This window comes from Colletotrichum siamense (genome assembly GCF_013390195.1).
Source record: "Colletotrichum siamense strain Cg363 chromosome Unknown KSG_Cg363_contig10, whole genome shotgun sequence".
In the NCBI taxonomy this organism is placed as follows: Eukaryota; Fungi; Ascomycota; class Sordariomycetes; order Glomerellales; family Glomerellaceae; genus Colletotrichum; species Colletotrichum siamense.
Genome location: NW_023501023.1, coordinates 2,372,846 through 2,390,277, shown reverse-complemented (window position 1 = coordinate 2,390,277; position 17,432 = coordinate 2,372,846). Strand labels below are relative to the sequence as shown.

The window sequence follows — 17,432 nt, the reverse complement described above, 5'->3', positions numbered from 1 at the left end:
TATTATTAATATAGTAAAAATATTAATAATAAGCTAAGAGAGCTTTAAGAAAGCTTTTATATAATTTATTTATTATTATACTAAATTAGAAATAATCTCTAAAAACTAATAGAAGTAGAAATTAAGTTTATCTATTTAGGGTAGTATTTAATAGTATTAGCTATTAACTTATTATTAATAGTAAATATCCTCTATATTTTTAGTATTAAGATTAATAAGAAATATATTAGTTTATTAGTTTAATAATAAGATCTTATTAAGCTAATAATATTACTAATTAAAATACTTTATAAAAGTATTTAAAGCTTTTTTAATTTATCTTTTTTAGTAATCTTTACTTTATATATCTCTTAAGTATAAGATATTATATAATAAGTATAAAATAATTATACTAGAGAATAATAATAACTCTTTAAGAAACTTATAGTAATTAAAAAACTTTTATTATACTTATTTAATATTATTATAAAAAAAGGTTTATTATTTTTTATTAAGAGTTTTAAATTATAAAGTAAATTATAAAGTTAGACCTATATAGCGTGGTAGTATGCGCCTAGTAGGCCTATGCGTTACTTAAACGCATAAGCGTTAGTTTAATCCTAGCTATAGGAACCCCTTTTCCTCTCTTCTGATTAATTAAGGACCTGCTATAAAATATAGGCCTCCCTCTTAAGGGACCTATATACATAGTAGGGCGCTAATAACTTCTAGCTAATTATTATATAGTATTATATACGCGTATTATTTACTTCATCGTGTACCACGCTCGCAGCCTAAGTTTTCTTCCTATAAAGGGTTTCTTAGTAACGCGTAGCTTAGTATTAAGTATTAGTATAGAGTACTAAGGCTTTAAGCCTTATAGTATAGATTAAACAGAGGGGGAAGTACCCTTATACCTTCTAATAGATTATAAAGTTAGTAATACTTAATCTTTCTATATATAAGTAAGTAGGGCTTAAATATTATACTAATAGTATTAAACTTAGTTAATATACTTTAAAATAGCTATAATAGCTAAGAAGTACTCTTATTATTATTATTAATTTTAAAATTAATATTAGTATTATAATATATCTTTTAGTTAATAAAATATAAAAAAAGTATTTAATACTTATTATAATTTCTTAAAGTTAGCTATATTTATTATTAATACTTTAGCTTTTATACTATTTTATTTAGTAATAAAAAAGCTTAAGGAGTATTAAGATCTTAATAAAAACCTTCTAATTATTAGTAGAAAGTAAGTTTAACTTTAATATATACTACTTAATATTATTATTATTATTATTAATTAATAAGAAAACTTAAATCTCTACTTTTTTTTTATAACTTTTTTAATTATTAGATATATATTATTCTAATAGATATTATTATTTAGTATAAGCTAAGCTTCTTAATATAACTTAGAGAAGATCTAGAAGTTAGAGCTATTATTAATCTCTACTACTACTTTTTAGTACTATTCTATTTATTATAGAGAAGTTTATATAAACTTAATAATATTTTAAAGCTAGCTAATAAGTTTAAAATATTACTATACTTTTAGATCTTTATTATACTACTCTATAAATTAATAGTAGTTTAATTTAGTTTTAAAAATCCTTTAATCCTCGCTAAATAAGAAAACTTAAGCTATAAGATTAAGGATATAGCTATAGTATTATATATATTAAGCTTAAATATTTATTTTTATTATCTCTAGGTTAATTTACTAATAAAAAGCTTAAAAATAAGTATTATTATTTATAGTATTATTAGTAATTATTACTCTAATATAGTTTTAAATCTAATATTAATTAATAATATTAATAAAGGTCTCTATAAAGCTTTTACTACTATAGTTTCTATAATATTAAAGGAAAACTAAAAAATATAACTATAAAGTACCTTTATTATTAATAAAATAACTAATAACTACTATAAAAGTATAAATATTAAGTAAGAATTATAGATTAAATAATAGATATATCTTTAATATTATTAAATAGAGTTTAGCTATTATAAAAACTTTATTATATTAGAAAAAGTCTTAAAATTAATCCTAAATAGAGCTTTAGCTTTATAAGACCTCACTAATAACTTCTATACTATAATATTAAAAGATCTACTAAAAAAAGATATTCTTAGAATAAATAAATAATAGATTAATAGAAATAATAGAAGTAATATAGAGGTTTTTAAAAGTTATAATTTTAGTTTTTAAGATATTAATATTAATAAAGTAAAATCTCTTATATAGAGATAGTATTAATATAAGAAGTAAAAAAGTAAAAGTAATACTATTAAAGTTCTTATTTAATAGAGAAGAGATTTTATAGATATTATAGTTACTTTAGTATTATTAAAATATAATTTATATAATTTAAAAACTTAAAGTAATATATTAAAATAAATACTTTTACTTAGTAATAGTAATAAGAGTACTAAATAGTTATAAAGCTTTTTTTATATTATATTACTAATAACTTTAAAAAGAAGTATTAGCTTAGCTTTATATAACTTTAATAAAGAAATAGCTATAATATTAAATCTAGTTTAATTAACTTCTATTTCACTTCTATAATAACTACTCTTTAACTATATACTTCTAGTTACTTATAATAATATAAAATAAGTTATTAATTATAAGATTTAGAAAAGTATTAATAGTAAGGGTAGCTATAATTTAAATTAAGATTTAAGTATAAGAAGTATTTAAAAATATATATATATTAATAGTAAATAAAGAAGTAATAATAATAATTAATATTATAAGAAGTATAAATATATAAATATAAGTAATAAAGAAGATATAAGATAATAAATATTTTTTATAAAAAATAGCTAATTATAATACTCTTTATATTATTTAAATTACTATAATAACTTCTACTTTTTTAGAAAGTTTTAAAAAGATTACTTAAAATCTAATATTTTAAAAGTAGTTTATATTGAGGAAGTTTTAAGCCTACCTAGTAGGGGCTTTCATAGTAGGGGAAAAAGCAGTAAAAGCACCTCAGTTAGTGCCTAGTCTAGTAGCTTCACAGTATATATACTTAAGGGTCTAGAATAACTACCTACACTAACCTTAACTTACCTATTATAGCTATTAGCCTTATTAATAATAGCTTTATTGCTAGTAAGGTTAATAGCTTTACCTATATAACTCACACTGTATAATAATAGCTTTATAAAGTCTTTAGCTATAAAAAAGCTTATCTTAGCTATATACTTAAGATATTACTGCTTATTAAGCCTTAAGCTTATCCCTTATTAGTATACCTATAAGTAAATTACTTAGATTCCTATAACTTTATAATATGTTCTATTCTACTTAATCTATAGAGCTTTATACTATAGGGCTTTGCTTAAGGTACGCCCTAAGATATAATAATTAATACTAACTATAAAGCTAAGCTTACTATAATTAGTAAGTTAACGCTCTTCTACTTATAAAGCTTTAAGGATAAGATAACTATAGCTAAGTTATACCTAATAGTCCTAAAGGCTAATATTAGTAGTGTAGCTATCGGAAGTGCCTATATACCTTAGCTAAAAGATATAGCTATATTTATTACTAGTTCTAACTATTATGTTTACTTTAATGATATCCTTAATAGGGTAGTATAGCTAGTAAGCTGACCTAGCTGAATAATATTATAGATATTACTAATAAATATAGAACTAAGGTAAGTAGCAGAGAAGAAAGCTAAGTGATAAAAGGTATATATAAGAGTTAGAAGATAGATCAAAAAGTTATAGAAAGTCTGCTATAGTAATTAAGTTTAGTTAAAGTTATGAAGTTATTATTAAACTAATATTAAAAGTGATGAGATTATCTAATAGATAGCGCACCTTAGCGCGCGTAGGGGAAATAAGGCTAAAAGATTATATAACTAGTAGGCTGTTAGCTAAAAGGGGAAGTTAGAGGTCGTTATAGTATAAATTCTAAGTAAAAATCATAGTAGCTAGCTAGAGGCCTTAAAAGTAGTTTATAAAGTATTAATTAGAGGCTGCTAGCCTTATATTATAAAATTTAACTAGTATTAACTGCAAAAGCTAGACTAGTCCTCTCGCCCTCTACTAACAACCTTTAGGTTATATAACTATAGGTAGTTCAGACTTAGATATTATCTTCGCCTCTACGCTCCTCTAACTTTAACTATTATAATAAGCCTTAACTGTCTTCCTCTAGCTACCTCTATCTCTATTAGTCTCTTCTATCTCTCGCTCCTCTAAGCTATACCTACCTTTTAAGTCTCCTCTGCTATTTAAACGTCTGCGCTGCTCTACTAAGCATAATAGCCCTAAAGCCTCTATACTATTACGCTATTCAGATAATATCTTCTACCCTGCTATATAGTTTTAATAAAGAGCCCTACTACTATTAGCTATACTCTTAATATTAGATTTACCCTTCCTAACTTACTAAGAAGCTTTTAGGTTACTTTAGCTATCTTAAAGAAGTCTATAAAGTAGTTATATATATTAGAATTACTATTAGTAACCTTAACTATCTCTATATTAACCTTAAAGCTATATAACTCTATTATATTATCCTTATTAGCTATCTTAAGTAAGTAATTTAGAGTGAATTTAAGTAGAATCTTCTTATTAGTATAAAGAAGGTTATTATACTTAGAACTTTTAATTTTATTAATTTTAGTTTTATAGATTAAGTTATTTAGTATAATTTTACTTAGTTTATATATAAGTATAATAAGGGGGAAGGATATTATAATTATTATATATATAAGAGGATATAAAGAATAAGCTTAAGGCTTTATTTAAATAGTTAAGTTCTTATATTATAGCTATAAGAACCCTTTTAGTTATAATAATAAAGAGTTATACTATTAAGTTTACGCCCTTAAGTGTAGGTTTAAGCTATCGCTAAGCTCTAGCTAATAATAGTGTTATAAATAACGCTCTCACTAGTATGTTTTACTACTCTACTACCTACCTACTTACCCTCTTCTATATAGCTAGGGATAAGTTAAGCTAAGCGTTAATAACTAGTTATACTGAGATTTATTTATTTACTTTATTAAGATTAAGTATAAGTTAAAGTGCTACTATTAGGTTTTAATACTGTGAAAAAAAGTATAGAGTGAACTGTAATACCTACTTATATAGGTTAACTAGACTGCTAATAAAGTATTAATTAGATATAAAGATATTATAATATTAGTAATAATATTATATTTTAGTAACTATATATACTAGAATAAATAAAACGCTAACTAATTTATAGTTTCTTATTAGTTAGATCTATTTATAAATAAGATATTAAGTCTAATAATTTAATTAAAAAGTAATAAATTACTTACTTAAGTAGTAGTAATAGCGTTAACTTAGCTAATTAGCTTATATTACTTACTAAGTGACTTACACTTGCGGCAGCGCTGAGTGGAGTGTTACGGACAAATTCGAAGACGCAACTCACCCACCTAATATAAATGTCAACGGCTCCATCAGCCTCGATGCCATGGAGATCTTTGTTCCGTACAAAGGTTCTGTTGTGCTGGATGCCAGCGAGACCTACGATTCTGATCACCCAGAAGACTCGACTCACCTCGAGTTCGAATGGTATGCTTACAACACAGCCTCTATTGCTTGGGCCAGTGCATATCTCGAGGGACTCATTGAGATACGTCCGCTTTCACCGCCAACTGGTACAGATGGGTATCTTGAGGTTAATAATGCAGGATTCAGGAATGTCACGGTTGGTCCGAGGGTCCAGATCGTGAATAATGTGCCGAGCATCTCGCAACTCGGGGGAAGATCATGGCATGTTGTACTCCAGGTGAACAACAACAAGGGTCGGCATCCAATTCGGAGGTACAAACGAATCTTAATTCAGAGTTTCGAGGGGCAAGAATGATTAGAGAAACCGAAATCTCCCTGTCGTGGTTGCAGTCTAATAATTCACCTTCGCCTCTAGGACTTTGAAAGACATAGAGGAAGCATACAACTGCTGTCAAATCTTTCAAATAGCAATATCATCGGGAAACATGAAAACAGGCCAAAGCTCCTGCCTTACCGCCCTAACCTGAGAGTGTTGAAAGATCGGTACATTCGTTCCTCCTGCAGGGGAGTGAACTCCGAGAGACTAACAAAACGTCAGCGAGCCCCATCGTACTGGCCCAGAATGATTCAAACCTACCAGTCATGCTTCGAGTAGTCCATGTAATTGTGGATGGGGTCGAGTCCAGGTTGATCCGGGCAGGAATCTTGCTCAACAGGACACCCAACCGTCGCAACCTGAGTCGCCGGGGTGTCGTCAATGTAGTCACCCTCGCCGTTGCAGTCGAAACCATCGAAAACATGGAAGAGCCCAAACCAGTGCCCCACCTCGTGAGTTGCCGTCTTTCCCTTGTTGTCTTCCGGATCCCAAGGCACGCCTGGTCCCCCGGGCATCGTGCCGACACTCACATGGCAGCCGTCGTAAGTGTACCACGAAGTTCCGTTGATTCCGGTGTTCCAAGGATCTTCCACCGGAAAGCTGCAAATTCCCGTCGCGGAACCGGCATTTGTCATCATGCCCGTCTCGAAGTAAATGTTGAGTTCATCGTAGCCGCCTTGGCGCAGAGCTTCGGCCTTCTCCTTGATGCGGGCTTGGCGGGTCCAGGCATCATTGACGGTGTGCGACGTGTTCTTGACAACGAATTGGATGTTGTGTGGGGCAAACGTCTCGTTGAGAACTCTCATCTTGAGAACTCGTTAGCGGTGGGTAGTTTCCCTGGTCGCGAAGGGTAGGATCATGCCTGGTCGTTGATCATCTTGTCTGTGACGAAACCTGCGTGCGCCTCATCCTCAACCACGTGAAGATACGTCGGGATCAGCAAGCCATCGGCCCTCTTACCGAGGAAGCTGCTGGCAAAGCCCTCTACTCGATGTGCTGAACGGAGAGAAGATGCAGCTTGGACTGCTTCTGGCTCCGGAAAATTAGACCCGCATTTTTCTTGGGCCGTCACATGTGCGATGGTCGCCAGCGCAATCGAGTCGGCGAACAGCGTCTTTAGCTTCATGATGTCTGCAGTGAGGAGGCATTCACTGAGAAGTTCGGGATGTGCCAAAACTCGATTCATTGAGGTACGGTGCTAGGTCTCTTATATATAGCATTGATATGCAGCAGTAATGATCTAAACAGGAAGGTGGCTGTCGTGATGGGTTCGTCACGCCAAACGCCAAGAGAAGCTCGTATTGCCAGATTGCGACCTTGACGCAAAGGGAATGTGTTTTCCCTGCCGAGAACCTGAGCCGACCGTACTTTGTCAACATGACCAAGGTTTTGCCCGCTATCGGCAGCCCTTTCTCCTAGCTATACCTATATTTGTTTTTGACATCTCGATGTAAAGTTAATGTTTGTTAGCCCCTATAGTTCGCTGGTAGCGGCAGAATTCTGCAAGGGTCCACCCGGCGCGGTGGCCCCCAGCAGATGTTTAAATCACATTTTATAAAGAATTCTTTTGTGAATTTTTATATAACTAGGGATATATAAGAGGTCCCCCTTACTCTAACTACTCCCTATATATTTAACTACTTTTATTAACTATTACTCTATTAAACTATAGTACTATTTTAAGTTCTATTAATAAGTTCTCTTATTTTAAATAGTTTAATTAATTTACTTTATAATATTAATTATTAGTTATTTTATTATTTTTAAATACTTTAGTAATATCTTTAAACTTATTAAATATTTTAAAAAAAATAGATTATTATAGCTATATTAGTAGAGGATAATATATATTAATAAATAATAGAAAAATAATATTTCTTTAAATTTATTATAGTTTTAAAAAAAAAGTATTTACTTTAAAACTTATAGATATTATCCTCTTTTTCTCTAATAAACTAAATAAAGTTATTATTATTTTTAAAGTAGTAGTTATAGAAATAATAAATATAATATTATTTTAGTATTTTAGTATAATAAGTTATAGTAGTATAAAAAAGGAGATACTTATTTTTTAGCGATTTACGCTCTCTTTATATACTCCCTTAGGTAGCTATAGAGGTTTCTCTAGCCTAAGCTATCCTAGTCCTTAAATATTTCCCTATAAGAGTTATACAGCAGTTAACAAGGTGCGCCTCTAGGTAGCAAACTGCGAAGAAAAAAGTTAGAAGGGAAGAAAGATGTTTAAATCAACCGCGCTCAAGGACAGACACCACAAGGCCAATTCTCAACGCGGCTTTTTAAGGCGTGCGTTAAGAAGTCATAAGAAACCAAATACCTGAACATGGACACCTTGTCGTAGAGGATGTAACGAGACTTACTCCAAGGTAGCCTCAATTACTTGCTCATGGGCGATTTAAGGCTTGTTTGGGTTTTTGTTGGCGAACTTCACTACTAGAAATCTTTCAAGAAATCAAGGGATGAACGGAATGAAACCGTGTCGCGGCAAAGCTCTGATGAGTGTTCTACAACGGCGAATTCTTGCACAAGTTGGTGCCAGGATGAAGCGAGCTCATCGAATAACTTCTTTCAAGCTTGTCAGTGGAAGCTGTCTAGGCTTAGACCAAGTCCAGAAGCCTGTCGTATAGATCGGGCAAGACCAAGGCTTAATGGCAACACCTATGAGCTACTGAGGTTGGTCATATGGCTGGTCGAAGCCAGTAGCTGTGGAAAGCCAGCCACGGCTCACTGGAAGATATGTGCTTGACTATGAAAAGGTTGGCTTGATAACAGTCACAATCAACCCGGCCTTGGTGTCACAGGTTCCAGGCCCCAGGTCTTGTTTTCGTTTCATATCTTTCTTCTAAAGCAAGCCTTCCCCCGTGATGCCGACCCGAAAATGTCGAAAAGCACAAGCTAATGAAATGAACTTTCGAATGGTCCAGAATGTTGCGCAGGCAATACACAGTATGAAGGGCGACAGCAGTGCGAATATGCCTCCATCTGGTCTTGCCTCCAGTGTTTTCAAGTCTTTGCTGCGCAACAGAAGGAAAGCAACGCCCGCCACCCACCTTCTTGGAACCGGTTCGGAAGTCACCACCCGTTCACCTGAACGCGCATCACAGTCAGAAGATCTATTGGAAGTCACGTACATCGTATGACAGGCCCCGCCGTTTGGACCGCCGTCTCCCCTGGACCCTTCCACAGCGCCACCCAAACTAAACAACATCAACTACCACACCAAAGACAAGATATTACACTACACGAACAACCCTCTTCCATCTCATTATTCAAACCAGAGTCCTTCGCGATACATCAATTGTCTTTGTTCGATTACCATATCTAGCGATGGCTGGACCAAAGCACCTTGAGTCTTCCACTTTCGACAACGGGGGATTCGAACCAGACGACGCAACAGCGTGGTATGAAAACCGCGACAGAATAGATGAAAACCTCCGCCTGCCTGGATTCACCTTCCCCGACGACGATCTAGACACCGAAACTTGGCCTTGATGGAGACCTCTTTAGGCGAATCCCTGCCATGCCGATAAGCGCTATGGAACATATCATCTCAAGGAAGCCAGTCGCGTGATGGTAGCCGAGCGGCTCGGAAACGTATATGAAGCTGCACTGGCAGAGCTCCGTGTGAAGGGCTCTCTCGGCCGTGTCAGCAGCACAGTTGTTCGGGCTGACTTGTTGACTCCAGATCTTTTCAAAGCGATCCGTGACCACCTTGTCGCCAAAGACGTGGCGTGGGCTACTCTCCGAGAGAACACGCACGAAAGCAACGTTGCCTACGGCATCGACAAGTACGATGAGGCCCGGAAGGCGTACCTCGCCTATCCCACGCAGATCGGCAGCCTGGGTGATGACGGCCCTACCTTCACTCGGCTCTGGTACCTCATCGACTGGTGGCTTGAACTGACGACCGACGGAAACCCGGTCCTCGATGTCGACAACGGCACTTTGATTCACGTTGCTGTTCTCGACGCAGCTCCTATGACGACACCGGTATCGATGTTCGTCGACGGTGCTGGTTTCCAAGATCAGCAAAACATCAACGTCGTTAACGACTCAGAGGTCTTTGACTTGACGCAACTCTACGAGTCGCTCCAAGCCGACACTTGGGACACCTTTGCGCGAGAAAATTCCCTTGCTGATCTTGACCCAAATTCTGTCCCAACGACAGTCTCGATGCTCTCCAGCGGTGCTAGTGCTCGAGACCAGCAAGGCATCAAAGTCGCCAACGAGTCCAACGCTTTTGATTTCGCCTCGATTTACGAATCGCTCCATACTGACGCCTAGGACACAGTCGCACGACAGAATTCCGAGATTGTTCAGCGTATCAAGCAACTCGAAACTGAGATCGATGCCCTGCATCCACAACTGAAATGTCTTCGAGCAAAGCTTGTGTCGATCCGCGAGGCACGCATGAGAGGATGGACCCAGGTACTTCAACGGTACAATGAGCAGCAACATCAAGAGGGAAAGCCTATTCTTGGACCTCAAGCAATGGCAAAGTTCTTGCGATACGTTGAGCAGCACGAGGAGGAAGAGAATATGTGAAGACCCTCCTGAGGACTCGCAGGGACATGGAAATTGGGATGGAGCGAGGTAATTGAAGACAAGGCTTGATGCGTGGATCAGCGTTGCATTGTTTGAAGACATTACCATCAAGACAGAACTTCAGATTAGCCATGCGCACAGTACAATCGACTCGGAAGCAGCTCTTCGCATACGATTGGTCAGCCAGATGAACAAAGTCGTTTAGGCTTTGCATCCGTCGCAAAGGTTCGCGCCAAAGCTTCCCAAGCTGCGTAGACGAAATCGCAGATCATTGATTTTCATGTACAAGCTTCGAGCTGGAATAGCATTCCAACACACTGGACTACCATGCCCTTCATGTCATGGCTCCCGTCTTGGCGGACGCATGCGTCTACTCACCCGCCGCTTCCGCAACAAAACTTAAACGCTCCTGTTAGGTGGACTCCTACGCGCGACAGGGTGGAACACGATTCATGAGACATTGGGTCGAATAAATGGCTTGAATCTGGAGGCAACGGAGCTTCTGCATGGTAGCTTCTTGTTTGTAGAAATCGGAGGACATGCTGACGCGAGAGAGTCGGAGAGAAAAGACCAACAGTCTGACAGTTTCACAGTCACAGGATTAGTGATGCGTGTTGAACTTACTCAGACAAACAAAGAGTTCAACGTCGATCTCGGGAGGACCTTTCATCGTTGACAAAAATTCATAGGGTACGTGGCTTGGAAATCCTGGATGTCCTCTGCTTACGCGCTTCCGCGGCGAGACCAGCGAGAATTGTCATTGGCTCCTCTGCCCCTTGTTCGATCTGACGACGGATCTGGACGAGTTCCGAGGGGCGACATTTGAGTTTGGGTAGACAAATGAAAGGAATGGTGCTTTTGGGGGAGGGCTTGGTGCCAAACGTCATGATTACTATTTACTCCCACCTTCAAACACCGACGACGCCTTGCCGCATGCAGCCAGACATGACAGATCAATGTCGATATTTGGACGTTGTTTCAACGCGCAGCCACTGCCACCGCAGACAGATTGGACGCCATACCGCCATTCCCGGCGATAGGCGAGAGAGAGAAGAAGGATAAGCCTCCTCCTTCTCTCATGTACATGTTGCAACCTTCAAGCAAGCGCCACTGGACCGTGCAGTTGTGGTTCACACAAGTCAGGCCTGCGCTAGAGGCGCGGTGGGACGTGGTACCGGAAGCCGGACTTTGGCAGATTAAATGCTGACACCGCGACGCGGACGCGTGCCCAGGGACGGAGGAACGGGTCTTTTTGGGGCCGATTGTCTGGAGGAGGAGACGACGGACCGAGGGGAAGGTGACACTGGAGCGTTGAAGAGAGTTTTGCTGGTTCCTGGAGCTATCGAGTTGGTGTTGACACTCGGGCCGCTTCTTGAAGGGAGGGAGGCGGTTGAATATCTGATGAACTTGTCGTGAAGACGGTGTGCGACCTCAGGTGAGATGTGCCTGGCTACTGACAATTTAGCTTCGAGTCATTTCAAGGCAAGGGGTTTTTAATTTTCATGGTCCATGGATGGAAGCTCGATGGAAGAGGGGCGGCCCAGCTTGACAGGATGGGGGCTGCGGAGTTGACAGCGGCAGCAGCAGGGGTTCGATCATGGGACATGGGTTGATCCTTTGAGAACGCAGAGTCAGACACCAGCGAGCATTTTCCCATCTTGGGGAGGGGAGGGGAAAAGGGCAAACAAACGAGAAGAAAGAGTTTTGACTTGCAAATGTCTCGCCCAAACACTCGGCCCCCCAATCATCTTTTTCGCAATCAATAATTCCGCGTGAATGTCTCACTCGTACGACAAATGCATGCTCCCAACCCCGGCGCTAATCTTGATTAGATCTTTGATCGGCGGACAGGCGCTACCAATCTCAGGGCTACAAACGTCCTTCGGATGGTTGTGCCTGAATCATGCCAGCCTCCGGACGGCTTGGTGCAGATGTTGGTAGTGGTGGTGGTGCATGGCAGCGCCGGCAACGTTTTTGTACGCGTGTTTGCATGTGTGTTTGCAATGTGTTTTCCATGCATTCAGCTCGGTTTGAGAATGGTCCAGAAGCATTGTCGAAATTGCAGAAGCACATGCAAGAGAAATGCAGAGCACGGATGGCAAACCGCAACGGCGTTTCCAGTCGCTCAGACAATGGAAATGGGATACGGAGGTGCCTTGAGGAAGACTAAAAAAAAAAAAAAAAAGGGAGGACGAAATGCAAATGCAAATGCAAATGCAGGGAAGGAGAGAGAGACTGAGGTGAGGTGGGCAAGCGCTAAGGTTCGGCCCAGGGCCCATGCGCAGGTTCGTCCCAAGGAAGAGGCAGGGGCCACCTCTTCTCAGTGGACGTGGACGTGGACGTGGGTGGGTGCCCCCTGCAGCATCCACGGCCTGCCTTAGCTTTGGCCCTGGGCTCTGCCCTGCGACCTGCGCGGTCCTTTTCCACGTGGTGAGGATCGCTGCACCGATCTTGCATCTATCTACCTTACCTTCTCCGCCTTGTCGATTACCTCACGCAGGCTAAGGCAAGGGAGCACCATCGCCGGTTACCGAGAATTCCCACGAGGGGGGGATCGTCAGTGTTCCAGCCAGAGGGGAAACCTTCTTCTCTGCCGCTCTGCAGTTCGATCTGCAGCCAGCATCCTTCTCGTCGTCGTCGTCATTCGGCCATTCATTGCACACTCAGCAAATACCGGCGCCGTTGGAATCCTCGCGGGAGCGGTCCTCCGATTCATCTGCGAGACCTCCAACGAACAATGGGAACAAAAGACCGATTTCCCTCCGCCTCCAAATCCTTCTCGGCTCTCGGCGATTCCAGGGCACCCCAAACTCTGACCACATCACCCAGCGGCGGTCCGGCACAGTCCTGCATTTGCGCGGCCAAATATAGCGACACTCATCCGGGGAGATTGGGGGCAAAATGTCATCCAACACGAGACCGAGGTACGGCCAAGCAGGATGAATGGTTCCTTTGTTCAATGTCAGAACGCGAGACAAACAAGATTCCGATCGCCTCAGGCTCCGCCAATACTCTTGCATAAGCCCTGCACAAGTTCAGCTCCAAAGGGCGAGACGGACCTGACGCTACACACCTTTTCTGTCTCGCAACACCCGGGAATGGTCCCAACGCCGGGACATGGGACGGCGCCCTAGGACATTTTTGCACAACCATTGCCATGAGGACGACTCGATAAGGCACGGGGTCAATCGGCGCCAACTGGAATCTACGGGACAGAATCACAGAATCAGGTGTTTCCTCATGCAGAGTCAGAAATAGTGCAAGACACTAACTGACGAGCTAAAAAAGGACCCTCCAACATGGGCTAAACCTCGAGCACTACCGCAGCCGCTTTGACTCGTTCGACTCGTCCACTCTACATTCGGCTGGCTCGCCGGTCGTCCGAAGTACTCGCCGGCTCCAAACTCCAGTCCCCAGTCTCCAACATCGAGCTACGCAATTCGAGTTTCGTTCCCGCTTTCCCGCCCAAAATGGCACACTGGCGCACGCCTCCCATCAGACGTGGCTTCTCCCCCGCGTACACCGTCATTGGTCATGGACTGTCGCAGTAGAGAGGGAGAGCCCTTGGCCGATACAGAGAGGGGGGAAGGGTGCCGACTGGCCAGGAGCTGCCACTGACCGATTCGTCGCAACAGCCCCATACCCCTTCGAGTTCGTTTGTTCGTCTGGTGGCCGCTGCTTTGGCCCGTGCGGTTGTGCGCGGTTTGTCTGCAGCGGCAGCGGCACCCACTCGGCCTCGTCGAGGCCTAGTCCTTGTCTGCAGACTGATATGACGGGGTCATGGGCGCCGCAGCACATGAAATGACACTAACGGGAGGCAGGATTCGTATATCACTCCAGCGTCTCCCGGATGCGTCTCCAAACCGGCCTTTTGTTTCTGCCCCTTCATCCGGATTGTGCCATACACATTCAACGACGGTTACACGACATTGGATAACACAAATCACACGATGCAGGACATTCAACCCAAGATGGAGAAGGAGGAGGTTCAGACTACGACGGCGGCCACAACGACGCCCGCGACGACATCCGCCAGGATCGAGGAGAAGAAACCAAGGTTCAGTTTCCCAGATTGGATGGTCTGGTACAAGAAGCCCGAATACAGAGACTTTCGTGAGTATGCCACGGCCATTCGGACCGGAAGGAGACCCTTGAGCAGAGACGGGAGAGACAAGAGTCCCATCCCGGCCCGCTTGAGTTTGGAGAAGGTTTTGGCCAACGCGACCTGTGAGCATCCCATCTTCTCCGCGCAACGCACCCCGAAAGCAAACGTCGTCACCGGGGAATCAGTCAAGAATATCTGCTGACTTTCTCCAATTAGGCTCGCCAATGTCTTTGTATGACTTTTACATGTACCTCAAGTACATTGAGTTTTCTCCGGAAAACCTTGAATTCTACGTCTGGTATGTTCGTCCTTATGTTCAACTGATCTCTGCATTAAGTCTAACATTTTACCAGGTTCCGCAACTATGAATCGGCCTACGCCAAGACAGGAAGCCTCAACAACTTTCCTATGGCCGAGAAGGAAAGTGATGCCTCATCATCCAGGGACAGTGCCATCGACAGCGCGATGGATTCCATCGAGCACAAGCTCCCATCACTGAAGATGTCAGAGTTTGAGTGCGATCCTGAAGCAGGTCAGTCATGCCACGCCATCTACTTGCATCCCGACTAACGCCTCTCAGCCAATGAGACTATGACCAACATCGTCCAGCTCATCGCCCCTGAAGCCGCATGCAGGCCAAACAGCAAAATCGGACCCAACGGCCGCGATCGCATCAAGTCATGGGCCAACGCCTGCGCTAAGCCTATCTGCTCGAACAACGTGGCCAACGTCGTCCCTGCTCGCATCGCACCCAACTCCGCCTACCGAGTCGAGTTCAACGCCGTCGTCAAGACCTTCCTCCTGCCTGGCTCCGAGAAGGAGCTCAACATCCCGCCCGCCCTTCGCGACCAGGCTCTTCTCGACCTCCAACATTCTTCCGACCCTTCGCATCTCCGCCCTATCGCTCAGCACGTTTACGGTCTCCTCAAGAACTGCTCGCACCGCAACTTCGTTAGACTTGGTGTTTCCAACGGCACCTTTGAGACACTCTGCATGGCAACGAGCATGGGCATTGTTCTGACTGTCGCTGGCTTCCTCTGTGTCCTCCTCCGAGCTTTCGTCCCATTCATGGGATCACACAGCCGTTACAACGCCTTTGCCCCCTGGCCCATGTGGTTCGTCGGCATGTCTCTCATTCTTTCCGGTCTTAGGGGTAGCTGCTTCTTTCTCCTGCTCTTTACTCGACGTCAACCACTGCCATGGGAAAGATTCGACGACAGCGCATCTCTTCTTTCTCAGAAGTCTGGCCTGATGAAGTTTGTCTCACGGATGATGATCTTCGACCGCAAGATTCGCGTCAAGGACGTCCACCTCAGGAGGCTGCAACACAAGATTGTCACACAGGCCATGGTTGGTGGTGCTGTCTTCGCCAGTCTGTGCAGCTTGCTGTTTGTGCTACTGCCTGTGTGGTCGCAGACATCGCTGGCGCAGGCATGAGGAAAAGGGTATTGAGGTGGTTTGGTGAAAATCAAAGACGCAGTCTTGCATCATATCTTCTAATTTAGCGATGATATCCCTGGCGCGATGAACTTGAATCGAGATTTCTTTTGTTGTATGAACCATAAACTTCACTTGATCGCATGTGACGCGATGATCATCATTCGACTTTGTAAACACTGTCCAAGCTGGTGGCCAGTGTTCATTATCTCAATCGCCAATCTTTTTCTGCCTCTTGCTTTCTGCAGCGCAATAGAAGATATCAGAACTTATAAAAGCTCCCCCACAGCTATCGGGTTTTCTGAGTAAAAGAAAATGTTTCATATCCGTCCATGACCTTCGCGGGCCTGGATACAATTTGTCCATCAAGATACGTGCTCATGATCCGACCTTCGAAAATATGAGACCCTTCCTCCATAACCACCACTGTCTCCATCCTCCGTTGCTCGTAGATTATTCAAGACGAGTCAAAACTCATTCGGTCTCATTGTAGTCACCTCGCGAGGTCTATTGACACATAATGTATTGAGGCTGCCTGTAAGGGACCTTAATGTTCCACGCTTTACCATTGGTAGCCAGGTATGCCATGGCCTTTCGATTGAAAACCAACTATTATGGACGACAGTTGCGAGGGCTTCATTTTTCGGGAACCATGGAATGCTTGATCATCGGAGACGGGCAGTACCCTTTCGGTATAAATTGGGCGCAACTACAGTCTGCAAAGCTCAGAACAAAGACACAATAGGCGCCCTCCACCAACTGCTCAATCTTTGAGGATTAGGGTTAGGGAACTTGAGGATTATGTGGCTCATACAATGATATCTATGCCTCGGGGGGATGCTGGTAGCGTCTGGGACGGTGGAATAGTAGCTCTAGAGTCACCACCACCTCCGCTAACCATCGTCTACATTATTCGTCATCAGCTGCATGTTGTTCGGGCAAATATTGGCAACCAAAGTCTGGCGAGTGTGTTTGGTAAGCTGAATCCAGTACAGTGGATTGGCAGCTTTCGTCAAAGAACGGCCCGTGAAAATGATGTAGACATAGAGGACACGATCTATTTTTTGAGAAGAATGTCATGACGGATTGGCGACCTATATTACAAACTACATTGGGGTCGTGTCAGGATACCGAGGAGGCCAAATCAGTATTCTCCGCATGAATGAGCGCTGCTACAATGTCGGTAAGATGCGCAATGTATTGCCCCATGTACCAGCAGAACATCCACTAAATTCAAAGCATTTTACCTTTGGACTTCATCATCAATATGATGCTATTCGTTCGGGATAATAGGAGGATAGAACCGCTGATGATTCTGACACTCCACGGATGTGTCGTTGAGGTATGGTGTTCCAGGCAGACTATGCTGAGCACACGAAGCAGGGCGAAGTCGGATCTTGATGCATGACTACCTTATTTCTGTGTTTTGAAATGCGCTAGTTC

At 41.6% G+C, this 17,432-nt stretch overlaps 3 protein-coding genes across 3 annotated transcripts; 2 read left to right on the top strand and 1 right to left on the bottom strand.

Annotated features, from left to right (window-relative positions):
* Positions 1-6,018: 6,018 nt before the first annotated feature.
* Positions 6,019-6,690, bottom strand: CGCS363_v014520 (Extracellular metalloprotease; the record flags this gene model as incomplete). Its single annotated transcript, XM_036646369.1, has 2 exons — positions 6,019-6,091; positions 6,146-6,690. 2 exons carry the CDS (start codon positions 6,688-6,690, stop codon positions 6,019-6,021), a joined length of 618 nt encoding a protein of 205 aa, XP_036488273.1.
* Positions 6,691-9,472: 2,782 nt separating this feature from the next.
* On the top strand, positions 9,473-10,186 carry CGCS363_v014519 (uncharacterized protein; the record flags this gene model as incomplete). Its single annotated transcript, XM_036646368.1, has 1 exon — positions 9,473-10,186. The coding sequence occupies one exon, from the start codon at positions 9,473-9,475 to the stop codon at positions 10,184-10,186; it is 714 nt and encodes a 237-aa protein (XP_036488814.1).
* A 4,232-nt stretch (positions 10,187-14,418) lies between these two features.
* Positions 14,419-15,989, top strand: CGCS363_v014518 (uncharacterized protein; the record flags this gene model as incomplete). The annotated part of the gene is made up of 4 exons (XM_036646367.1): positions 14,419-14,674; positions 14,769-14,850; positions 14,906-15,084; positions 15,133-15,989. The coding sequence occupies 4 exons, from the start codon at positions 14,419-14,421 to the stop codon at positions 15,987-15,989; spliced, it is 1,374 nt and encodes a 457-aa protein (XP_036488815.1).
* Between the last annotated feature and the right edge of the window lie 1,443 nt (positions 15,990-17,432).